Source organism: Peromyscus maniculatus, chromosome 7, assembly GCF_049852395.1.
Source record: "Peromyscus maniculatus bairdii isolate BWxNUB_F1_BW_parent chromosome 7, HU_Pman_BW_mat_3.1, whole genome shotgun sequence".
NCBI lineage: Eukaryota > Metazoa > Chordata > Mammalia > Rodentia > Cricetidae > Peromyscus > Peromyscus maniculatus.
The window spans coordinates 5,771,392-5,798,515 of NC_134858.1; the positions used below are offsets into that span (position 1 = coordinate 5,771,392).

At 40.4% G+C, this 27,124-nt stretch overlaps 1 protein-coding gene across 4 annotated transcripts in view; it reads left to right on the forward strand.

Annotated features, from left to right (window-relative positions):
* Trpc6 (transient receptor potential cation channel subfamily C member 6) overlaps positions 1–27,124 on the forward strand; it is a 112,818-nt gene that overhangs the window by 66,700 nt on the left and 18,994 nt on the right. For all 4 annotated transcript variants that reach the window (XM_076575638.1, XM_006983776.3, XM_076575641.1 and 1 more), the window contains 3 exons: positions 1,206–1,388; positions 6,118–6,282; positions 22,028–22,244. In XM_076575638.1, coding sequence (XP_076431753.1) covers positions 1,206–1,388; positions 6,118–6,282; positions 22,028–22,244 — 565 coding nt within the window. The remainder of the gene's footprint in view (positions 1–1,205; positions 1,389–6,117; positions 6,283–22,027; positions 22,245–27,124) is intronic.

Genomic DNA, 27,124 nt, shown 5'->3' on the forward strand with positions numbered 1-27,124 from the left:
AAGAGATGCTGTGCAGAACGTCAGCGGTAGTTTGCAGTCATTCAAGTCTACATTCTAACTCCTTCTCGGAAGAATGTTAATTCACTGGATAATACAGTACCACAGTAAAGGCTTCTCCATGGAACATGGTTTTGTGTCTCACTGTTTAACTTGCACTGGCCTGGCACTCACCACCCCTCTGCTTCTGTCTCTCAAGTGCTGGGATTACAGGTACCCCCACCCCCAACACACACACACACACATACACACACACACACACACACACACACACACACACACACACACACACACACATATACACTCACACCCAACTAAACTTTTTCTTCTCTAAAGAGAATATCAGTTTCAGAATCTATACATAGATTTTATATTTTGATCCTGTGCTTAATTCATAGTAAGAAATAACAATTCATTAAAAAGATAATTGATGAGCCAGTTGTTGTGAAACACAACATCTGTATTCCCAGTGCCTGAGAGGTGGAGGCAAAAGGATCAGGGATTCAAGCCATCTTGAGGTACTTGAGAATTAGTCTTAAAAAAAATAAAAAGAAAAGAAAAAGAAAAAAGAAAAAGGAAAGAAGGTCCAGGTAAGTGTTAAATGCTCTGAGTCTCAGGTGTGTCAACACAGCACATAGTCTTCCAGTGTTCTACCAAGTATATATTTTATAACTTAATGGTGAAATTATACCATATAAGACAGATCTATGCAAAGCAAGATAGTCATGTTGTGGGGAAAGCTGGCTGTTTTATCTCTCCCAGATCAGGTAGTGAGTTTGGCACAACAAAATCCTTCAAAATAATTTTAGTGATTCTTTGGGCAAATATCATTATTTTAGAGTCTCAAGAAAAATCTTCATGGTGACAATGTAGCTCAGGGAGCAGACAGCAGAACAGGATCAAAATGTGTTTAAAATAAAACACAGTGAAACCAATCTGGGCAGAGGCGCCCATCCTAGACTCAGCCCGTGAGCAGCTAATGGGGGAGGATCGCTGCAAATTTGAGACCAGTAGGTTTCATATCACCCAGGCTACAGTGTGACACCCTCTCTCAAAGCAAAACAAAGCCTGAACAAATCAGGAGTGGCAAACCTAAAATTTGATTTTTCCTCTTGAAATGTACAACCCCCCAATTATCTGGAAAATTCTGCCAAGCATGGCAAAATGAGCCTGTTCTTCCTTATTTTAATTGTGCCTGTCTTCCCCAGAATGACTACAGGAAGCTGTCCATGCAGTGCAAAGATTTCGTGGTTGGTCTCCTGGATCTCTGCAGAAACACGGAAGAAGTGGAGGCCATCCTGAACGGGGATGCAGAGACTCGCCAGCCCGGGGACCTCGGCCGTCCGAATCTCAGCCGATTAAAACTTGCCATTAAATATGAAGTAAAAAAAGTAAGGTCGGGCTTGAGGCCTCTTCGTTGCTTCAGTTCCTCTGGGTGGATATGCAAAGCAGGAAGGCATCTCAAGGAACAGGGAAGCATGTAGTGAGACACAGAATGGCACAGGGTTGGTCAGTCTTTGATGCAGAGAATCACAGTCATTTTGCGTCACTCGGATAATAACAACAATGACTCCATACATGGAAACCCGAAGGCATTTTCTGTATGAAGGGAACGAACTTAGTTACAGTATTTCAGATGCCTCTATTCTCTAATCAGTCGCTAGTTTCCAGTTTGAAACAGTGGCTTCAATTCTTCTTTTGGTTTGAATTCTTCTAGGATCTTTGTAGAATATTCTTTAGATTCTTTTTTTAGACATTGATCCCTACTCCTCTGACCTCTTTTCTTGGGCATGAAGATTTTTTTAAAGTTGTATGTATGTATGTATGCGTGTATGTATGCATGTATGTATGCATGTATGTATTTGCTCATTTAACGTGTGTGTATGCGTGTGCATGTGTGTGAGTGCGTGCGTGCGTGCGTGCGTGCGTGCGTGTGTGTGTGTGTGTGTGTGTGTGTGCTCAATGAAACCAGAAGAGGGTGTTGGATTCCCAGGAGCTAGAGTTTCAGGAGCTTGAATCTGATGTGAGGGCTGGGGCTGTTCTTCTGAATGAGGCACAAGTGCTCTTAAGCACAGAGTCATTTGTAGCCACTAAAAAAATTTTTTTTAATAGTTATTTAAAAAATAAAAGCAATATATGTTTATGGTAATTATTCCTTGTAAATCAGCTGCCCCTCAGTCTGTCCAGTTAAAAGCAGAGAGAAATTGACCGTGACTGTCTGCTTTCACAAACACAAACTTGATTGTTCTGCGGCTGTGCAGTGTCATTCTACACAGTAATCAGTTACTATGCAATGATGCTTATTATATTTTTTAAAACTTCAGTCATAAAGACACTGACCATTTTTATATACTAGTCATTTTTAAATGATTTACTTGTTTTAAAGCTGCAAAGAATTCTTGGATGTAAAATTAATATGTTAGAATTTTACTTTATGTATTATTTTATTATATTTCAGACTATTTTGTAACTGTTCTTCCAAAAAAGATGTAAGCAACAGTGTGCAGACAGAGGGCTCACTCCCCCCCACAGTGTGAGTGAAAAGGCTCACTCCCCCCGCACAGTGTGCAGAGACTCACTCCCCACAGTGTGCAGAGACTCACTCCCCACAGTGTGCAGAGACTCACTCCCCACAGTGTGCAGAGACTCACGCCCCACAGTGTGTAGAGACTCACTCCCCCCCACAGTGTGCAGAGACTCACTCCCCACAGTGTGCAGAGACTCACTCCCCACAGTGTGCAGAGACTCCCCCCCCACAGTGTGCAGAGACTCACGCCCCACAGTGTGTAGAGACTCACTCCCCCCCACAGTGTGCAGAGACTCCCCCCCCCACGGTGTGCAGAGACTCACTCCCCCCCACAGTGTGTAGAGACTCACTCCCCACAGTGTGCAGAGACTCACTCCCCCCCCACGGTGTGCAGAGACTCACTCCCCCCAATGGTGTGCAGAGACTCACTCCCCCCCACAGTGTGAAGAGACTCACTCTCCCCCACAGTGTGAAGAGACTCACTCCCCCCCCCACAGTGTGCAGAGACTCACTCCCCCCCACGGTGTGCAGAGACTCACTCCCCCCCCCACGGTGTGCAGAGACTCACTCCCCCCCACGGTGTGAAGAGACTCACTCCCCCCCACAGTGTGCAGAGACTCACTCCCCCCCCACAGTGTGCAGAGACTCACTCCCCCCCACAGTGTGAAGAGACTCACTCCCCCCCACAGTGTGCAGAGACTCACTCCCCCCCCACAGTGTGCAGAGACTCCCCCCCACAGTGTGCAGAGACTCCCCCCCCCACAGTGTGCAGAGACTCACTCCCCCCCACAGTGTGCAGAGACTCACTCCCCACAGTGTGCAGAGACTCACTCCCCACAGTGTGCAGAGACTCCCCCCCACAGTGTGTAGAGACTCACCCCCCACAGTGTGCAGAGACTCACTCCCCACAGTGTATAGAGACTCACTCCCCACAGTGTGCAGAGACTCGCTCCCCCCCCCACAGTGTGCAGAGACTCACTCTCCACAGTGTGCAGAGACTCACTCCCCCCCACAGTGTGCAGAGACTCACTCCCCACAGTGTGCAGAGACTCACTCCCCACAGTGTGCAGAGACTCACTCCCCACAGTGTGCAGAGACTCACCCCCACAGTGTGCAGAGACTCACTTCCCCCCCACAGTGTGCAGAGACTCACTTCCCCCCCACAGTGTGCAGAGACTCACTCCCCACAGTGTGTAGAGACTCACTCCCCACAGTGTGCAGAGACTCACTCCCCACTGTGTGCAGAGACTCCTGCCCCCCCACAGTGTGCAGAGACTCACTCCCCACAGTGTGCAGAGACTCACTCCCCCCACAGTGTGCAGAGACTCACCCCCCCCACAGTGTGCAGAGACTCACTCCCCCCCACAGTGTGCAGAGACTCACTCCCCACAGTGTGCAGAGACTCACCCCCCCCACAGTGTGCAGAGACTCACTCCCCACAGTGTGCAGAGACTCACTCCCCCCCACAGTGTGTAGAGACTCACTGCCCACAGTGTGCAGAGACTCACTCCCCCCCACAGTGTGCAGAGACTCACTCCCCACAGTGTGTAGAGACTCACTCCACACAGTGTGCAGAGACTCACTCCCCCACACACAGTGTGCAGAGACTCACTCCCCCCCAACAGTGTGCAGAGACTCACTCCCCCTCACAGTGTGCAGAGACTCACTCCCCACAGTGTGCAGAGACTCACTCCCCACAGTGTGCAGAGTCTCCCCCCACAGTGTGTAGAGACTCACCCCCCACAGTGTGCAGAGACTCACTCCCCACAGTGTGCAGAGACTCACTCCCCACAGTGTGCAGAGACTCACTCCCCACAGTGTGCAGAGACTCACTCCCCACAGTGTGCAGAGACTCACTCCCCACAGTGTGCAGAGACTCATTCCCCACAGTGTGCAGAGAATCACTCCCCACAGTGTGCAGAGACTCCTGCCCCCCCCCACAGTGTGAAGAGACTCACTCCCCACAGTGTGTAGAGACTCACTCCCCACAGTGTGCAGAGACTCACTCCCCACTGTGTGCAGAGACTCCTGCCCCCCCCACAGTGTGCAGAGACTCACTCCCCACAGTGTGCAGAGACTCACCCCCACAGTGTGAAGAGACTCACCCCCCACACTGTGAAGAGACTCACCCCCCACAGTGTGCAGAGACTCACTCCCCACAGTGTGCAGAGACTCACCCCACAGTGTGCAGAGACTCACTCCCCACAATGTGCAGAGACTCACTCCCCCCCACAGTGTGCAGAGACTCACTCCCCACAGTGTGCAGAGACTCACTCCCCACAGTGTGCAGAGACTCACCCCCACAGTGTGCAGAGACTCACTCCCCACAGTGTGCAGAGACTCCCCCCCACAGTGTGCAGAGACTCACTCCCCACAGTGTGCAGAGACTCACTCCCCGCCCACACAGTGTGCAGAGGCTCTTCCCACCCCCAGTGATGTTCTCATGCTTTGCCATTCTGAACAGATGAACCGTACACTTTACTTTCACTGTTTTTGGGATGAACTGTCCTTAAGACTCATCTGAAATTTTTTTTTACATACCCTGATATTTTCCTTATGAATTTTTATTTTAGAAGATTGCTTTTTTGTATACTTACTAGAGTTAACTGCTCGTATATAAAATGTAAATAAATATAAGAAAATACATTATTCAATTTTTTTTTTTTTTTGGTTTTTTGAGACAGAGTTTCTCTGTGTAGCTTTGCACCTTTCCTGGAACTCTCTTTGTAGACCAGGCTGGCCTCGAACTCACAGAGATCCGCCTGCCTCTGCCTCCCGAGTGCAGGGATTAAAGGCGTGTGCCACCACCGCCCGGCTATTATTCAAATTAAATATGTGAGAATAAAGAATTCTATAAAAGAATTATAATTGAAAGAGTAAAGGAGATAGCAGGTGTCTCCCAGAGGACCTGAATGTGTAGAATTGGCACAGGTACAGAATGCTACCTCTGTGGAAAGCACGCCATCCCAGCTAAGAGAAGGGAAGATGTGGTTTGCTTTGAATAGTGATTTGAGGCTGGAGAGATGGCTCAGCAGTTAAAAGCACACACTGTTTTTCCAGAATAACCAATGCCAGTTCCTAGCACCATATCAGATGGCTCACGAGATACCTGTAACTCCAGCTTCTAGCAGGCCTGATGCCTCCCTTTTCTGTCTTCTGAAGGCATGTGGACTCGTGCATGCACACATACACACCAGGAACATAGGCATGCACGTGCGTGTGCACACACACACACATTTAGAAACAAATCTTCATAAACAAACAATATTTCCACATCTAATCTAGGATGACCTTAATCTTGTTCTTTCTTGTTTAAAAAAATTATATAGAATTCATAAAAGCACTTGGGCAAAAATACTTGAGAATCTTTTTATAATGTTAAAAACCCAAAGATTTTCTGTGCTTTGACTATCTGAACTTGTGTACAGAGTGAGTGCTGTTTTGATTGATGCCTGTTAGTTAGATGGCTTGTTTGGTTGTTAATTCTAATCACATTTTTCATGGGAAAGCGTAGAAAGACGTATTAGACTTCAGAGACTAGCCTATGCTTCACCTGTCTTTAATTAAACTGTTGTGTGCTGTCTCACTGCTAGTTCGTAGCTCATCCGAACTGCCAGCAACAGCTCCTGTCCATATGGTATGAGAACCTCTCTGGTCTACGGCAGCAGACAATGGCAGTCAAGTTTCTCGTGGTCCTTGCGGTTGCCATTGGACTGCCCTTCCTGGCTCTCATATACTGGTGCGCTCCATGCAGCAAGGTATGTCTGTGAGGCCTGCTACCTGTTTGCACTTGAAATTCTGTCCAGCTGGCATAGTTCTAGCTCCAAAATGAAAATCTGATTGAAGTACACAGTTTTAAATAAAATACTTGTTTGTTTGAGAATTTCATATTTGCATATAATGATTTTTGAACAAATCTACCCCCATTCCTTTCCTGTATACACCACCACTCTGCCCTCCCAACTTCATGTGCTCTTTTAAAAACCCACTGAATTAATTTAGAGTTGCCAGTGTGTGCACAGGGTTAGGCTGTCTACTGGAGCACGGGTGTAGGCTGTCTCCTGGGACATGGGCTTAGGCTGGCTACTAGAGCACAGGTGTAGGCTGTCTACTGGAGCACAGGTGTAGATGGTCTACTGGAACATGGGCAGCCTCTCAGTGGCTCCATCTCTGAAGAAAATGTCCCACTCCAGCAGCCATCAATTGCCAATAGCCCTTCAGCTACTGTAGGACTCCATGCCATTCTCCTGCCTCCACCCCAACAACATGCTGAGGTTTCATCTGGCTGGTTTTGTGCAGGTCTTGTGGAAGCTGCACAACTGCTTTGAGCTCACATGCGCAATGGCCCTGTCATGTCCAGAGGACACTGTTGGGCTGCAGCAATTCACCATCTATGACTCAAACACTTTTTTCTCTCTTCCTATCAGGATGATTCCTGAGCCTTGGGAGGTGACAGTGTGTTATAAATATCCTATTTAGGAACAAGCACTTCACAGACTTATTCTTTTTAATATTCTAAAAATATTGCTCATTTCCAATGGGAAACAGAAACAGAAAAAGAAAAAAAAACCAGAAAATTCACCTGAAACAAAATACTGTCTCTATTTATGTGTGAAATAAAATGTCACTCTATTAAGTTATTTCCTTATTTTTTTCTCTAGGCATATAGATACACATAATTTATGCATTTTAATGTAGACCTAGTTTTATTGAGCTCATCTATCAAAGGTTTCATAAAATTCAATCATTATTCCTTTCTTTGTTTCTCCTGAGATAGTATTTGAGATAAGAGATATATTTTGTGTGTGTGTATATATATATATATATATATATATATATATATATATATATATATATATATCCTTATATAACCAGAGAACAAGAGTACAAATGTTATTCTGAGGCGTGTTTTGGTAAAGACCAGCTCTATCAAGGGGAAAGTTCACTGGAAATATGCAGCAGCGGTCACCCACTTTCTAAGCATACTCTGTTTGCCCAGGCTTTTGTGAAAACTGGGCCTTGCTCTTCTGGTGAACGTTCAAATAAGACTGAAGAGGGTTTTTGTTTGTTTTTGTTTTATTTGTTTGTTTGTTTGGACTGGGTGTTGAATCTAAGACCATGGACATGGCAGGCAAACATTCTACATGGAGCTGCATCTTTAATTCTCTTTGAACTGTGGGAGACAGCCTCACCAAGTTGCCCACTCAGGCCATGACCTTGCAATCTTCCCCTGAAATTGTGCCATAGCTGGACCTACAAGTCCCTCCCACTAAGCCTGGGCAACCCTGACTTATCATTCTGCTAACAGGCACATAGGTTCAGAGGCTGCATCGCTAGCAAACTTTTCTTCACATTGTTGAAGCCACTCTCTAGTTCTTTGTAAGTCACAAATCTGAGAGGCTGACTGAAATAATTCAGCAATGCACATCATCTGGGCCATTTCTTCCATCTCTTCCGGGCAGACACATCAGGTGATGAGTGCAGTTCGTAGACACAGGCAGGACTCATTTTAGGCATTTGTTATGAGGAAGAGAACACACATCAGCATTTCCAGCACATTGTCTTACCATGCTGAGGAACCTCACACTGACTCGTGTTAGGATGCTGCTACAAGGTCTCTTACACAGTAAGAACTTCCTGACTATTTACAATGATGACATTAGGGACTACTGGAAACATGGTATTTTCTCATGAGAGTAAAGTTCATCATCATGGAATTTCCCCCTTAGAAGACATGAGACCAAAACTTGACCATATATAAAGTACACATTGATGACATTAACAATAATAGATTATTAGAAATGATATTTGTAGTGCAGGTTTTCTTATAAAGGTTATATTTCCATTCCAATTGATTGAAAAACATTTACCCCCTCCTCTCTCTCTGTCTCTGTCTCTGTCTCTGTCTCTGTCTCTGTCTCTGTCTCTCTCTCTCTCTCTCTGTCTCTCTCTCTCTGATAGAACATGTTGGGAGATCACAGGGCAGCATTGTGAAGTTTCTTCTTTCTTTTCACCCTCATATGGGTTCCAGGGATTGAGCTCAGGTTGTCAGGTCTGAGCAACAAGAACCTAAGCACCTTTCCCTGCTTAGTAGTCTTAGCACCATTCCTGTTTGTTACAGGAGTGATAAATTCTTTTTAAATTTAAATTTTTTGTCTGACAGTTTTATATATTTATATAATGAATTTTAGTTATTTTTACCCCACCCCCTCCTTACCTTAGTATAAGATTTGAAAGCTCTACATTACTCAATATTTAAAACTCCCCTGGTCCCTTACAGTAATAGTACAAAATATTCCCCAAACACACCCCGTAGCCAGATACTAATAAAAGACCTCCAGAATCATGAATTTTCATGCTAACTTCCAATTTTACAGCTAAGGAAAACTTGAGCATAGAAAGTTAAGAAATCTGCCCAGAGTTGCAGTTGATAATAGGTAGACCTAGGATTTAACTTTCAGAAAATATGGTTTACAGCTAACTGCTGAATTCTCATACTATTTTTCAACATCTTCTATTTTCTCTCTCCTTTTGAGTGAGAATTTCTTGCCAGTGTGTGTTCTAACTCTCTTCTGAACACTGGTTGCAACTGTGTCTGTAGTCTGTTATGCCTCTACTGCTCTTTCCCAAGTCTTCAAGAGTTAGAGCAGTGTCTGAATCATCCTTGTTCTCACTCCGTGGCCATGCAGTGGGTGCCTGTTTGAGCCATGCCCTGAAGCACCGCCCCCAGTGAGGTAGCAGGTAGCTGTTACTCCTGCCTATGACCTTGAGGTACATGCCCCTGGGGTGTGGCTGCTGGGGCACCCTTAAGACCTGGGATCCTACCTCATGGTTTTAGATGCTGAGATCTTGGACCAGGCAGGTCAGTGTGGGACATAGCTCAACTTTCCTGGACCCTACAATAAATCTCCTGTGGTTGTGAGTTAACCCCCAAATAAATTATTTTGCTCATTAAATAGACTCCATGGATTAATCCCATTATCTGGCACCAAACTCCTCCATGTGGGAGCGTGGGTTGGCCATCCACCCCCAACTGATATCTCACTAGGGGTGGTGCTTCAGAACATGGCTCAAACAGCTCCCACTACAGTGGCCATGCAATTGTGACAACTTTTCTAAAGCAAATAATATTCTTTTCTTGTAAGCAATAAGTGAAGATCATGATACCTTCCTTAGCTCCTCAAGCTTTGACTCAGGCCATTTGTGGTTTGCCTCGGGTTTACACATTTCTCCAATTTTAATTGAATATTAATTATCTGATTTCCTTCACCATTTCTTCTTCTCTGGTTATAATTCTTTCTGATATCTGTTTTCAATTCTGATCTATAAACACTGAGGCAAGCATAGGTTAAATATGCATTATCAAAGCATTTTCCTCATATCTGAAGCTGTTTTATTGTCTATTCTTTATCTTCAGAATCATGATGATAAAGTGTGTAGCTTTTCTCATTAGCAATGAACTGAACATTATTATTGGGTCATAGAGCTGATTGATTTTAATAGTGAGAGGCATCTTTGGCTAAATTGATGCTTTTATTTAAAATGTTTTAGATTTTCTTATATATCCACAAAAATAAAATTTTAGGAATATATCTTCACGAAGCTCTTGCTTGACTTTCAGTTGCTCATCAGTGAAAAACTACAAGACTGTGGTAGATAATGCTTAAAGGGAAGCATTTCTTCTAAATTATTTTAAATACATAATTTTTCTTTCGTTAAAATATATTTTTAGTTGACATAGAATTACATTAATTTCCCCAGTTCCCTTTCTCTCTCTATCCAATACCAACCACCCTGTCTGAACCCCTTCCATGACCCCACATTTCCTAAATTGGTATCCTCTTTTTCTTTATTATTGTTACATACATTCATTTGTGTGCATATGCATATATATGTATACATATGCACAAATATGTAGAAATACTGTTTTGATGGTGGTGGTGTGTGTATGATTTCAGGATCAACCACTATGCATTTGAACCATCAATAAGAGGCCTTATCCCTGAGAGGGGCTGATTCTCCTTCTTCCAGATGTCAATACTTGCCTGTAGCTCTTTGTGTATCATCGTTTTCCTGTTTATATAGACACTTCTAGGAAAGGCTGTTTCACAGCAGGCTTTCTGGTGTTCTGACTTTTACAATATTTTTGCCTGGTTTCCATGAAGTTCCCTGAGCCATGGATGCAGGAGCTGTGATGTAGGTGCATCCATTAGGCCTGGGCTCCCCATGATTGATCTGTTGATTTCTGTGTTGTGTCCAGTTGTGGTTTTCTATGATGGTCTCCAATTGCTGTAGAGTATGGCTTCTTTTGTGAGGGATGGTAGCTACACTTACCTGTGAGTATAAAGATACAATTTAGGATGTAGTAAGGAATAATGATAGTTTAAGAAAGTGGGGGTCATATTCTTTTCTAAACTTCATGACTTATGAAAAGCTATGGAAAATTGGCCAGGTTTCTAGTACCAGGCATGATTTCCCTCCTCCTGAGTGGGCCTTAATTCCAAATAGACAGTTTCTGGTTACCACCAACATGTGAGTGCCACTTATTGGAACTTTATGGATGTCTTGCCTTTCTGGTAGCTGTCATGGTTCATAGATATTGCTGTTTGGTAAGACTGTTTAATTGCTTCCCTCCGTTAGCAGTTGGCAAAAATATTTTATGGTATATGGAAAGCTACATCACAGAGCAAAGGCTTTTCAAGTCAAACCCAGCTTAAATCATCCAAGTCCTGTGTCTTAAGCATGTGCTGTTTTCAGGGGTAAGGATCACCCGCAGCCCTGAGAGGGAACCAAGGTCTACATCTCTAATCTATGTTGTTTGGGCAATAGTGAGGACTGCCTTGAGTAAACATTTTAAAGGCAGTTTCTTATGCTTGTTTACTTGGGTTTTTCTTAGTTTATGGTTCTTGTGGAGAGTATTGTCAGCTCAGGTGGCATATTGGCATAATTTCCTATATATTGTGTGTATATATAGTGCAATTTTTGGTAAATTAAAACAATATGATTCCTTGAGGCTTCATCAAATATCTTTGGTGTTATCTGTTTTTTGTCTCTTATTCTTCTTGTATTGACCTTCTTTTATCCTCTCCAGTTCAAATCCCCTTTCCAGTTTCCCACTTCGTGTTATTCACATTCTGCTAGTCCCCTTCCAAGATCTCTCCATGGTCTCCTTATACTTTCCTATTTTCTGTGGTTACTCAGTATTTTATACTCACATGTAAGGATTTGGAGCTAGGGAAGGTAGATGAGTGAGAACATGCAACTCTTGTCTTTCTGGGTCTAGATTACTTCACTCAATAGAATCTTTTCCAGATCCATCTATTTAACAGCAAACTGCATGACTTCATTTGTCTTCACATTGTGTATACATACCAAATTTTTTTTATTATTAATTCATCTCTTGAAGGACATTTAGGGTTCCATTTCCTGGCTATTGTGAATAAGGTGGTTATGTATGTTGATGAGCAAGTTTATGTGACATAGGATGTCCAGTCCTTTGGGTGTAACCCAAATTTGAAAAGGTCTTATAATTAAAAAAACCCAGAGCCAAATATCAGGGTGAAAGCTAAAAGATCAGAGAAGCAGAGCAGCCAGCCACTAGTTCTTACCTCTACAAAATCCTCAGCCTAAAAAGAGGGAGTTTCTGTTTCCTCACACCTTCTATACCTTTCTCTGCCCAGACATCAGGCCAGATTAAAGGCATATGTGCTTCCTAGTACTGGGATTAAGGGCATGTGCTACCACTGCCTGGCTCTGTTTCCATTGTGGCCATGAACTCACAAAGATCCAGACAGATCTCTGCCTCCTGAGTGATAGGATTAAGGGTGTGTGCCACCATTGCCTGACCTCTATGTCTGATCTAGTGGCTGGCTCTGTCCTCTGATCCTCAGAAGGCACAGTATATCACCACATTTCCCCCTTTTTTGTCTAAAATAATAATAGAAGGTTATAACTAAGAAAAACTGTATACAATAAGTAAAATAAGTATATACAATATTTACAGTCAAGAATTATATTAACAATGTCCATTTCATTAACATTTGACAAATTCAGAGAAAATACTCCATTTTGTACCTAATTCACTTTCTATCTTAACTTGTATTACCAGCCAAAAATATCTTTTGATGTCTTCCAAACTTACACAATTTACACATCTTTAGTGAGTTTCTTTTCTAAATTTGTTAACTAGGAAAACTATAACTATCTAATCTTCAACTCCCTCAAAAACCCGAGAAAGAAATAATAATACCTAAGTAAGCAGGAAGTGAAAACAAGCGACTTCCAGAAAATATGAGAAAAGACAGAAACAGCTGGCTGCCTGGACAGTCATCCAAGATTTTTCTGCAACATTGGGGCATCCATCTTTGGCCTATATGCCTAGCATATCTGACAGACTCATCTGTGAAGACGGATTTTCTAAAGGGCCTTCCTCCCTTCTCTTGGCAAGGTTTGGCAGTCCTTTCTTTTGTGTCCTGCTTGTACATTTAAATGAGCTGTATAGGTACAATACCGTGAACAAGATTAGAAACATATGTACAGTATTTTCTAACAAAATCAATCTCAAATTTGTATCTATATACATAATTTGTATACAGTATACAAAAATTCAATCCTATATAAAATATTTAAAACTAGTAGTTGCTTTCAAATAATCTACCTTTTTATCTTTTCATATCCATATTCTTTCTTTTTTCTTTTCAGAGTAGATTTCATTAATCTACCTTTTATCTTATCATATCTATAGCCTCTTTTTTCTTTTTTTTAAACAAGAACCCCAAATCTAATTTCTTTTATTTAACTTTTTTCCTGACCAATAACAATTAACAGCTTGTAACCAACCATCCTAAGCAATGACAATAAACCATAACCCATTGAAAGACAAAAAACTACTCATCCTATCTCTTGGGAATGTGGACATTGTGTTCTTAAAATTACTTCCTGCTGTGAGGGGGCAAAGGCATCTTTAGAAAATCTCAAAAAGAAAATTTGGGGTTAATTGTCAAGTCCTGGGGGAATTTGCTGTATCATTTGTCTAGTCTCTGCATAATTGGAAAGTACAGGGCTTGTCTGAAGTTCTTACGTAAGTAGTCTGTAAGGTTGATTAATCTCAGTTAGCTATCTTGAAAATGTCCTGAGCAGTTTGTAGTCCAATGCCAATGTTTGGGTGATATTTTTCAGCTTAGTACCATTATCATCATCCTGATGGAATCGCCATTGTGGGGTCCCATCATCTTTTTGGAGACTTCAAATTTGCTGTTAGACATGGTCATGATTCCCTGCAGAAAATCTTTTTCTTGGGACTTTTATTCTGGATGACTTGTCCTTTTTCTTCAGATGTCTCATTTATCCAGTGGTCTTCAGATTCCATAGTTAGATGCCTCCATTTTCCTGAAAGACAAAAACAAAACCCTTCCCCAACCCTAAATTTGGAGGTTTTTTTTTTTTTTTGGCAAGTTATATCTGACCAAATGAAAAGCATTTATTAGTTGTATAAGTTAATTTAAATTGAATGGTCATGTTGATTGATGAGCTATCACCTCTTATAATTAGGAAGTCTCCCTTGTTCAAATTGAACTTTTATCAATTTTGGTGGTATCCACATCTTTTCTTCACCTGTAGAAACAAAAGCCAAACCTCATCCCCATTAAATACATATCCTAATTTTTATTCTGAGGTCATCTCATCTTTAAAGTATATAGGCTGATTTAATTCTGTAGTTTTTCCTATTATCCAGTGTCTCTCTGAAGCTTCCTTTCTCCTTAGTATTGAGAAAATTCAAAATTAATAAAACATTATGTAATCTATTTCTGGGGAAGCAGTTGTTACACCTATATAATAAATATGTTTATTTAGCATATCATTTAAAATTCAGTTTGATCTTTCTATGACTGCTTGGCCTGTAAGATTGTGTGGTATACCTATAATATGCTTTATATTATAGTAAACAAAAAATTGTTTCATTTTACCAGAGACATATACTGGAGCATTGGCAGTTTTAATTTGTGTAGGTATACCCATGATGGCCATAACATCTAGCAAATGCTTGATTACAGGATCAGATATTTCAGAACACAGAGCAGTTGCCCATTGAAATCCTGAATAGGTATCATTGATGTGGTGTGCATATTTCAATTTTCCAAATTCTTCAAAATGAAACACTTCCATAGGCCAGATTTTATTCCTCTGAGTACCCTTTGTGTTACATCCTGCTGGTAGTGGAGCTTAATTGTATAAAGAACAAATAGGACATTTTCTTATAATTTCTTTGACTTGTTGCCAGGTTATGGAAAAATCAATTTTTAAACTCTTACTATTGACATGATGTTTTTATGAAATTCAGAAGTCTCCAGCACATTTCCTATCAATAGTTTATTAATCTCATCATTACCTTGTGCTAGAGGGCCTGGTAGACCCATATGGGATCAGATGTGAGTTATATATAAGGGATGATTCCTATTCCTGATTATTTCTTGTATCTGAATAAATAACAAAGTTAATTCTGACTCATCAGAGATAAATTCAGCACTTTCAACATGTAAGACCATTCTTTCAGCATACTGAGAGTCAATAACTATGTTGAGAGGTTCTGAAAAATCCAATGATACCATCAGAATGGCATATAATTCTGATTTTTTTGACAGAATTATAAGGACTTTGAAACACTTTACTTAAATTTTCTGATTTGTAATCTGCCTTTCCTTTTTGGTTTACATCTGTATAAAATGTAGGGGATCCAGATATTGGTGTTCCTGTACAATACAAGGCATGATCCATTTGTCTATATTTATAAGTTGAATTCTATCTCTTTGGGATATTTGCTGTTAATTTCTCCCCAAAAATTAATGCAAACTCTTTGCCAAGATTCACTTTCTGCCCATAATTTTTCAATTTCATCCTTAGTTAAAGTTACTATTATTTCTCTTGGGTCTATTCCTGCTAATTGGAGAAGTCTCAATTTTCCTTTTAAAATCAAGTCAATGATCTTTACTACATAAATTTTTAATTTTATACTCTGTTTATTTGGTAGAAATATCTATTCTAATATATCTTCCCTCTGTTTTAAAATTCCTGTAGGAGAATGCTTAGAGGGTAAAATAACCAAAATGCATTCAAGCTTTGGATCCAAACAATCCACATGTGCATCCTGTATTTTCTTTTCCATCAAGGCCAATTCTTTCTCAGCTTCAGCTAATAATTCTCTTGGACTATTTAAGTCCTTGCCACCCTCTAAGGTTTTGAACAAATTACTCAGTTCATCATTTTTTACCCCATTAATGGTCTGTAGATTGAAAATGTCTCCTAAAAATCTTTAAAAGTCATTAAGAGTCCATAATTGATATCTCCTAATTTGTACCTTTTGGGGTTTAATTTTTTGTAAACCTCTGTTATATCCTAAATAACTAATAGAATCTCCTCTTTGTGTCTTTTCAGGAGCAATTTGTAATCCCCAACAAGGCAAATTTTTCTTTACTTCTTCAAACATTCTTTCTAAAGTATCTATATTTAAATCAGCTAGTAAAATGTCATCCATGAAATGGTAAACTATAGATTGAGGAGATTGTTTACATATTACTTCCAACAGCTGTCATATAAAATATTGGCACAGTGTTGGGCTATTTATCATTCCCTGTGGGAGAACTTTCATTGATATCTCTTCACAGGCTGAGAATTATTATAAGCAGGCACTGTGAAAGCAAATTTTTCTCTGTATTTTTCTTATAAGGGTATTGAGAAGAAACAGTCTTTTAAATTGATAACTGTAAGAGACCATCCTTTAGATAACAGAGTAGGCAAAGGAATTCCAAACTATAGAGAGCCCAGTGACTGAATTACCTTGTTAATAGCTCTTAGATCTGTTTCCATTATCCACTTACCAGGTTTCTTTTTTAACAATTACAGGAGAATTCCAAGGGCTGGTTAATTCTTCAATATACTGAGCATTCAACTGCTCTTGTACGAGCTGTTCTAAGGCCTGTAGTTTCTCTGTTGTTAAAGGCCATTTCTAAACCCATACGGGCTTGTCTGTTAAACATTTTAAAGGTAAGGCTGTTGGTGTCTTTGAAGGATCAGCAGCTGTTGTGCCCTGTTTTTGTACAGTCTGGATGGTGGTGACTGTTCTTTATAATACCTTCTAATATTTTCTCCAGAAACATATGTTAGTTTATGGTTTGTTTCTGAGATTGAAGGAATGTTAATCTGAGTATTTCATTGTTGCAATAAGTCATGGCCCCATAGATTCATAACTCTATATGGCTTTAATTTTCTTCCCTTGTCCTCCTGGCCCTATACATTTGATCCATCTTGCACTCTGTTTTACTTACAATAATGTTCCAGTCCTTAAAAGCTGAACATCTACCTCCTGAAGAGGCCAATTTGCATGCCAAGATTCTGGTGCAATTATTGTTATGTCTGCACCTGTGTCAATAAGACCTTCAGTGATATTATTTGTATTTTTAATTTTGGTCTTTGTTCATTTATAGAAGTTTGCCAAAAAATTGGCTTCATGGTTTCTCCTGAATATTTTGTTCTCTCTTCTATAGCTGTTGTATCACCCTGAGCAGCATGTTTTTTTGTAATAGGTTCTTAAATTGCTCTGAGAATGGGTTTCACCCATGATGGTATGAAAGGACTGAACTGAATTTGTCATGGGGACCTGCGAGAGGCTTGTCAGGGAGTTTCCTTATAGCAAAGGGAAAGGATTACCTTGTCTATCTCTTGTTGATCTACATTTATTAGTCCAATATCTGCCTTTGCCACACTTTTTGCACACTCTACAAGGAAGGGGCATTCTGTTGGGATTATTCTTTGAAAAAACATTGTTTCTAGGAACACCCTGCTTACAGTCCCTTTTTAGGTGACCTTGTTTACCACATTTAAAACATCTGACATTACTGTTTTTCTTCAAATCTCTGGAAATCACCTCTCCTATCCAAGTATCATCATGGTCATGAGATTCAATATTCATTGTATCTTGGATCCAGTCCTCCAAGGGTGCTGAGCTTGCCTTTAATGGCTTAATTATTCTTTTGCATTGTGTATTAGCATTTTCAAAAGCCAGATATTTGATTATTATCTGTCTAGCTTCTGAATTTTTTTAGCATTCTGTTTACTGCTGAAGACAGCCTTTGTAAAAAATTGGTGAAGGTTTCTTTTGGGCCCTGTATAACTTTTGTAAATGACTTGATTTTCTTTCCTACTTCTTCATTCTGTCCAAAGTATTCAAGGCTGCCATTCGGCATAAAACCAGGGTGTTCTCATCATATAGTGATTGCCTTTCTACACTAGCATAATCTCCTTCTCCAAGAAGTTGATCTTGGGAGATTTCCATACCTCTCACCCTACTTCATTGTTAAATGGTCTTACCCACATCCTTCCACCACGTCCTCCATTACAATTGTGGACCAACTTCTAGGACATCTGTGACCAAATCTCTCCAGTCTTGAGGGATAATTCTATTACAAGTTGACCACAAGTTTTTCATCTGATTCACAAATAGGGAATGCATACCATATGCCTTTTTGAATCTCCTCAAATCTAACATTTACACAGGAGTCTAATCAGCTCTTATACAACCTTAAGCATTTGGCAGTTCCTGTGAGGTTACTAGATAGATTAAGTTTGGCTGCTTGAAAGCCTTAAGCTGTTCCTCTGTAACCATATAATACAGTGCTGAGGTTAATCCACCTTTAAATTCTTCTGTCTGGGTCTGAATATCTCTATGATCTGTTTTAACAAGTTTTTCTAAAACTTTTGTCTTGGCACTCATATTAACCAACTTTTTAAAAATAAAACAAAATGATCAAACAAATAATACTTGTAATTGATGTTACATAAATTCCATCTACATTAATTATCCTCTCATTTAATTGTTCCACTTTAAAATAATCAATTGTATTATCAAACAGAGACCATATTCCCTCTATTTTAAAAATGTTTCCCATTTTTTAATATGGGAAAAACTCTCCTTTACCTAATTTCTCCCTTTAAGAAATCTTGATTGACTCACCAAATCTGTTGATAATGACAATTCGGATGACAGTGTGGCAGCAGTCCAAGGAAGGGGCCCAAGGAAAGCCAAAACCCACCAGGTGAGAAAAGAAGCCCCAAAGCCATCTTTCTGCACTGGGGAACAATCAAAAGCAGCTAATTCTGGGGTGTTTGGAGCTTGAGCCTGGGGAGTTCGCTATAGAAAGGCTGCAACAGAAACTTAGCCAGTGCGTTAGGGACTCCAGGCCCAGCCAGGATGGAGATTCTGGCTGCATGTAGATCGATCCTGAGCCTCAGGCAAGCAGCCTTTTCATGAGATCATCAATTCGTGCCCCATGTTGGGCACCAGATATAATACAAATCTTAAAAGGTCTTATATTAAAAAAGACCCAGAGCCAGATATCAGGGTGAAAGCTAAAAAAATCAGAGAAGCAGAGCAGCCAGCCACTAGTTCTTACCTCTACAAAATCCTCAGCCTAAAAAGAGGGAGTTCCTGTTTCCTCATACTTTATATACCTTTCTCTGCCCAGACATCACTTCCTGGGATTAAAGGCATGTGTGCTTTCTGGTACTTGGATTAAAGGTATGTGCCACCACTGCCTGGCTCTGTTTCCATTGTGGCCTTCAACTCACAGAGATCCAGACAGAACTCTGCCTCCTGAGTGATAGGATCAAGGGTATGTGCCACCGCTGCCTGACATCTATGTCTGATCTAGTGGCTGGCTCTGTCCTCTGATCCTCAGGCAAGTTTATTAGGGTACACAATATCTCACCACATTGGGCATATGCCAAGGAGTGGTGTGCCAACCTGAGCCATATGGTAGATTTATTTTTAGTGTCTTGAGGGTTCTGCATACTGATTTCCAGAGAGGCTACACAAGTCTTCACCTCCATCTACAGAGAATGAGAGTTTCTCTTTCTCTACAACCTCGACAGCATTTGTTGTAAGTACTTTTGCTGATTTTAGTTATTTTGACTGAGGTGAGATGAAATCTCAAAGTTTTTTTAAATTTCCATTTCCCTAATTCCTAAGGTGATAAACACTTTTTGAGATACTTCTTAGCCATTTCTAATATGGAGAACACTTTAGATCCCTAGCCCATTTAAAACTATTTTTAAAAAAATTTCTGAGTTTGTAATAACTCATTTCCCTCTGCTTTTTTCCTCTCTCCAAATGTTTTCTATGCCCCTCATTGCTCTCCTTCAAATTTGTCTTTTTCATAATTGTTATATGTATTCCTAAACACATAAACACAGCCAGCTTAGTCTATGTAATTCTACTTATTTGTTTCCTTGACTCTTTGTTTACTGAGTTCTTTGTATATTCTGGATATTAATCCTTTGTCATGTATATAGCTGGCAAAGACTCTCTCCAATTCTGTGGGTTGCTCTTTACTTAATTGTTCCATAAGCTGTAGAGAGACTTTTTTAAGTCCCAGTTGTCAGTTGTTGGCCTTAAGTACTTGGCTAATACAGTCATGTTCAGAAAGTTCTTTCTTACACCTATTTCTTGTAGGTTACTGTCAATGTTTTCTTCTAGCAGTTCTAGGGTCTCACATTTCAGAGTAAGGTCTTTGACCCACTTGGATCTAATTTTTTTTGTACAGCATGATAGATATAGCTCTAAGCAAACACAGGCCAACAGCCTGGCTAGTAAAGGAAAGTAAATAACAAAGCCAGTCAGGGGTCAGCTAGTGTGTCTCTCTGTCTCCATCCATGCTTACTGAGAAGAGGTGGTCTAAGGCTGCCTCATAAACACTCCCGGCCTTCACCTCCAGGTTTTTTCCCATCACTCTTGCTGCCTTCATGACTGGTGTGTGGTGTCTATGAATGCTAACTCTGCCATCCCTTCTAGCCCATTACAAAAGAACAACTATTTAAAAGCAGGGAAGTTTATAGCCATAAGGTAAACAATCAGAAAGGTCAAAAATAAATGACTTAATGATGTAACTTAACTTGAGTGTGTTTATTTTAATGTATTTAATTCAATAATTAGTTAGGCTATTGAATTTTTGGCAGCTTATTCAATAAAATACTTCTATCTATAGTTATATTTTATAAATTTATTTATGTCCCAAAATATGGATGACAAAATTTTCTAAAATAACTGCTAAATTCTTAATCTTCATTGAGACATACCCAAATCTCCTCACTTTAAAGAGAGATACAGCCAACTGTGCACGTGCCTATGAGCTTAACAGTCAATGGCAGAGGCTAGAGTATCCCAACTCAAGGCTACATAGCCAGAGCTTGTTCAGTTTCCTGAAATAAAGGACATGAGGATCCAAATATACTGCTTTAACCTCCTGGAAAGTTGCTCTTTTTTTGCTTTCATTTGTTTGCTTGCTTTAAAAATCACCAAATTTTTAATTTTTTTCAATATGAAAAATTATGGGTTTATCACATTTTTAACAGGTGTATTGTGGTGTATTATGTATCCCTGATTTGAATGGGTTTCACTTATCATTGTAGAGGATTTCCAGAGCTTTGAGGTATAACCTAGACTCTCCCACTGCCAAGGCCACATTTCAGACAGAAATTAATCCAATAGTGCAGTGACATAGTGGGTTTTACCATCTATCTATTTCATAGGAAGGATTCAGTTTTCGCACTAGGCAAGAAATGTACTCTTTGTCACCCAGCAAACAAAATGATGAACCTGAAGCCTGATCCCCAAATGCTGAACTTTAAAGTCAGTGTCCTTTGAGCCTGTGGCTCCAATGTGTCCTGTCCTCTGTGGAGACATTGTGTTGATCTTCATGACTTTTATGCCCTGACAGTATCCACAACACATCAGCATCATCCCAAGCCTGAGCTCCATGTATGTCAGTGAATTATGCAGAAGACAAAACTCAGGGTCTGTGCTTTATAACGCAGACTTGCTTAATGTTTTCACTGCTGCTTCTTCCATGCTTAGGCTCACTAAATGAGTTTGCTCCTTATGAGCGTGCTGATGGTGTCCTCTGCATTTGAACCAACATTAACAACACCTCAAGAATTTAAGTGTTCTTTTTCTAAAAGATTTTTTTTATATATACATCTGTGAGTCTGACATGTATGTGTGAGTGCCTGAAGAAGATGAGAAGATGGCATCGGATCCCCTAAGATGGAGTTACAGGTGGTTGTGAGCCACCCAATGAAGGTGTTGGGATGTAGATTTGGGTCTTCTGGAAGAGCAGCAAGCAGTGCTTAATGCACTGGGCCATCTCTCCAGCCCAAGAATTTCTTGATCATGAAATTAGTTTTCAATTATTAGAAACACCAGCATGTAGAAGAACATGGCCAAAATTTTACAACAACATAAAAATAATTGTTCTGTCACTAATCATAAAAATATATATGGCTATTTTAGGAGAGCATTGAAATATGCAGGTGTGTGTGTGTGTGTGTGTGTGTGTGTGTGTGTGAGAGAGAGAGAGAGAGAGAGAGAGAGAGAGAGAGAGAGAGGGAGAGAGAGAGAGAGAGAGAACATTATTAAGATATTATTAAGATTTTTCTGTTTGTGTGTTGTGGCAGATGGGGAAGATAATGCGTGGACCATTCATGAAGTTTGTAGCACATGCAGCTTCCTTCACCATTTTCCTGGGGCTGCTCGTCATGAATGCAGCTGACAGATTTGAAGGCACCAAGCTCCTCCCTAATGAAACCAGCACAGATAATGCAAGACAGCTGTTCAGGATGAAAACATCCTGCTTCTCATGGATGGAGATGCTCATTATATCCTGGGTAATAGGTAAAGACTGATTTTCTGTCTTGTTCCTTTTTGCAGCCTTAGCAGTTGGACTGAATCATGCTGATTCTCCCACACAATCAGCTATACAAATGTATGCAGTAGGAAAGAGTGTTCCATGCACCGTGACTTTCTTTGTGATCTTACACAGTTGCTATGGTGTCCTTATTACCAACGTCAGTCCCTTCATATGCCCTGTGATAATTGTATTCCCTCTCCCCAAAAGGAAGAAAACCAGCAGTGTACCATTAATCAAACCCACCACCAATAAGGACAACCTCCCATGTGCAGTTTGGGATGGCTTTGATTTCAAGCTTGAAAACAACTGCATTATTTTATGTTGGGATTTAAGAGAAACTAAAACCAGGAGCCACTCATTTTGATTGAAAATTTATTATGTACCAGGAATTGTTCAAAGCTCTTACCATACACCAGGCCACACAGCCTCTCAGATATCCAATCTTCTATACATATAATAACATCTATTTTATGGAATTATGTGGGCATTAAGTAACTCACTTCCTCAGGTGCTTGTGAAAGATGAGGAATTTAGTTTGAAGCACTATAGGATTTGATTTGTCTGTAGAATCCACTTACACTTGTGGGTTGTCACTAAATACAATGCATGTGAGAAAAATATCTCTCTTGGATATTTATGAATAAACACATTCAACAGCTACTGAGCTGTCATTGGGTAATAAGGACACTAAGTTGAGTGGGATGTAGTCTTTCCATTCAAGGAAGTAATCTGGGTGACAAATCAAAAAGTCAATAGTTAAATCTCATTCATGAAAAATGCTACAATTGAGGACCTGTTAAGATACTACAGAAGCACAGATTGGGCATTTAAATATTAGTGAGGTAGGATGCAGAAGGAGCAGGGAAGTCCTCCCTAAATATCAATGGCACCTTTAATTAAGGCTTTGAGGATAAAGACATGCTAACCAGACCAAGTGTTTGGGGGATACGGACACAGAGGCATGAGAGCATCAAGTGTTGAGATGAGGAACTATAATAAGACTGGACCACTTGAAATATTGTGAACTCCTCCTGGCTGGTGTCTGGGGGCTTTGTGGATGTGGGTGATAGAGGTGGGTGGGTAAATGGTCAGAGGGTGATTTCCAGTGGCGGCTGCTGATGGGTCAGAGCACATTTCAGAAATGTCTCAGTGGTTTTGAGGTAGAGGGAGGCTTGAAGGGGTGGGGGTATGAGCCCAGAGGCTGGGTCCAACTGCAGTGAACCTAATGACAAGAGTTACCTGAGTTCAGCATCTGTGGGAGAGGACCTGGGAGTGGCTTAAAGGCTAAACTGCGAATAACTTGGTAATTGCTATGTGTCTACAGGGAGGGTTGTGCATTAGAAGGTGGTTACTGTCCTCTAGGGGCTGGGGGACAGAGATGCCTGGGGTCAGAATGGGGACCATGAAAAACTGCTCATTAAATTCATGGTTAATTCTGAAATGTCCTAACATTTCCAGGGATAAATGTCAACTGAGTCATATGAAGACTGACTCCTGGAATAAGTCTGGCCATAGATAAATTTCCAGAAATTCTTCACTTTCTCATGACTTTTAAGGCCTTGACTGTATGAAATTCCCTCTGGAACTGTGTGGAGTATAAAGAGAAGACACAAAGGCTCTTGGTACAGAACCTCCCACAGTATGTTAGGTCTGCTCCATCAGCTGTCCCTCTTAGTCACCCAGAGAAATGCCTGCAGTCAGTTCATGTCACTTCTTGGGCATCCTTGTCTTCTGGGCTTCTTCATGTTTGAGCCCAATGGATGACCAGCTGAAATATTAAGAAGTAGTGTAACAATTACAGTATGCTTATTTTTACCTTTGTAAGGTAATTCACCAGGTACTGAATTATTGAAAACTTCTAAACCACATGATTTCATAGATAGTTTCCCCTTGGTTTTACTAAAGTAATGCTGATCTTGGACACATGGCAGAACCTGACTTTTCTTTAACTCTTTCTTTTCTAATTTAATTGACAAACTGGAAGAGATGTATTCTATCTCTGTTCTATGACATAAGGGTAAATACTATTTTATAGCCTCTATCTTATTACACTAAGAGCTATGAGGTTTTTTTAATATATTAGTATAAGTAAAATATACAATAAGGAATTAGAGCATCCGACAGGCTCAGAGTCTCAGATAATTATTAAAATTTTCACTATGTATTTTTTTAATATGGTAAGCATTTCCTATTAGATAAGAGATAGCTCTTTAAATACAAGACATAATTTTTAAGAGAAAATAAATTTTATTAATAGTATTAGAGATAATGAATGCTCATTTCATTCTTTATCAATACTTATTCTTCATGTAATATATAATTTTTAGTACAGACTTAGATATTTTTCAATGAGAAACCAAAGCTGAGAATATTAAATATATTTAATGTTATGAACAAAAACATTTTCCATGGAAGAACTGCCCTGATAACCTTTGTTTTTTACATTAGAAATTACCTTACAATGTTTATTTGAAGATAAAAACAAAAATAAAGAGACAGCTGTGTCCATGTAGACTATGTGGGCTCCTGGCTCAGTCTCTGACACTACTATCTATTTTCTTGTATTTTCGTTCTTGCAAGAAACTCACAGAAGCTTCTAGAAATATTAATGAGAAATAGCCTATGTAGGTCACAGGCCAGATGTGTTATAGTGTTGGTGGAAAAGACATGGTTTTTGTTTTGATGTTTTTAACAGCAAGCAAATCTATGTGATTTTTGTTTGATGAAAATTTGAAAAGCCAAAGAGTAGAACTGATATTCCAAGAGACTGTGGCCAGGCAGAGTAACTGCAGACTGATGTTGGTGCAGGGTCTGGCAGGAACACAGGGCAGGGGTTGTGTGTGAGGGGCTTTGTGTTCAGAAGTCCGAGGATCATTTGTCATTTGTCACCCACAGCGAGCTGCTGAGAAAGCACAAGTGATCCTGGGTTGACTCGAGCAGGGTAAGAGCAGGGTCAGGGCTGTCATTTCTCTGCTGTGGAGATCACGGCTTCGAGAGTGACCCCACACAGTGGTTCTCAGAAGATTTGGGGGAGTTTACTCTTCATCATTGAAAGGGATGGAAAGGAGGGCTTCAATATTATAATTTGAGGTTTATTCCATTGGTGGTGGTGGTGGGGTCACTTAGAGAAGAAGGTGAAATATACCTGGAAGTAGGGGCAAGCAGGGTGTTGAAGCTCAAGCCGCCTTAGTTTCACAGGTAAGCATGGCTCTGCTGGAGGAGAGCAAACGCGATGAGCACCCAAGTAGGTTGGTCGTTAGAGAAGTTCAATGCAGAGGGAGCTGGCACACTCTCCACTGCTCTAGAGAACAGAAATAGAACCAGCACATTCTTTTTGAAGAGATGGTCCTCACAAGTTGGCAACAGATCAAGTCTCCCTTAGAAGTAGGAAGTCACTCAACCCAGCGCTGTTTAAGCAGTGTGGTCCCTATGGAGAACTCTCCTGCATGGGGGAGAAGCCAGACTACATGTGGACAATTTCAAAGGTCCTTAAGCAACAACCCAGAGAGTGAGATCAGCATAGAGGGAATTGGACAGGCACACTTCCTGAATAGTTCTGAGTGTTCTCTGTAGTTTGTCAGATGCAGCAAGATACCATTTGTACCAGAAAAAAGGTGGAGCTAAGGTATGAGGAGAAAGAGACAGTTTCAAAATGACTGGACTGTGTGAGTTCCAATGTCCACTTGGTTCCTGTACATTACTCGGAATCATTGTAATCTTTGTTAAAGTTGGGAAAACTTGGGGGTCACACCAAGAACAGAGATGTCTTTAGGTTTTCCCATACTGTTCAATGTTTTGGTGTGAATGTGTGTCTTGCACTATTTCCTGTTATAAACTTATAAGTCAATGCTAATGTCCCCTTAACCTGAAATTACCTAACATGAGTAATGACCATGGCATTTTCTTCATTTGGCAGGGCTGCTCAGCCACTGGACTAGCATGTTCTGTGATAGACATGAGATGGATGTGGGAACTGGGGCAAGAGATGCTGAAGGTTAGGGAAGAGGCCTGCTTCTAAGTCTGTGTAGAAGTTCTTTGTGAGAGAAGACTTGAATGAGCTGGTGGATTGTGTTTCTGCACAGGGCTCTAGCAGGGCATTGGGTGTCAGAGAGGACAGCACTTTTAACTTCTTTTTAATCAAGTAATATCCTTCAAGTTAAGAAAGAGGGTGCATGAAAGTTACAAGTAAATCAAAGAAGCAAGTGCTCCAAGTGTTTGTCACAGTTTGTCACAAATGCCAGCACCGTGCTCGATATTTTATACATCTCATTTCATTTGTACATTGTGGTCTTGTAAAGTAGGTACATGTTGCATTCTCATTTTGCAATTTACATTCTAGAAAGTCTAAACACTTTGCCAATGACTCTGCAGCCAATTATTGCAGAAGCAAAATCTCACAACCAATGCTCGTAAGTGCTGCACTAAGGTTTTAGAAAAACTATGAAATATTGTTAATAATTTATCAAAAAGTCAATCACTGTTAGTGCAGTGATGCAATCAGCCACTGTAATTTCCTCTAGTCTTTCAAGATACTCATTTTAAATTTGTTCACAGATTCCATGCCATTTAAACTTTTGAATTTTACTTGATGGTGTGTGTTCTGGTTCCTCAAGACACACATGGACAAACTAAACACACAATATCTACATTGAAAGAACTGTAATTTTATTAAGGAGAATTTTCTTGTGAGAAAACAAATGTGGATATAGGGGAGAGAGGGGAAGGGACTCTCAAACCTGGTGCATATTAAGTCCTGAGGGTTGGAAATGGAGGGAGGCATCTTTGGTTAGATGTGTCCAAACTTTCATTCAGACTAAGAGAAGTATGGCAAGACCACTAATCTTTGAATCAAAGTCCTTATCAG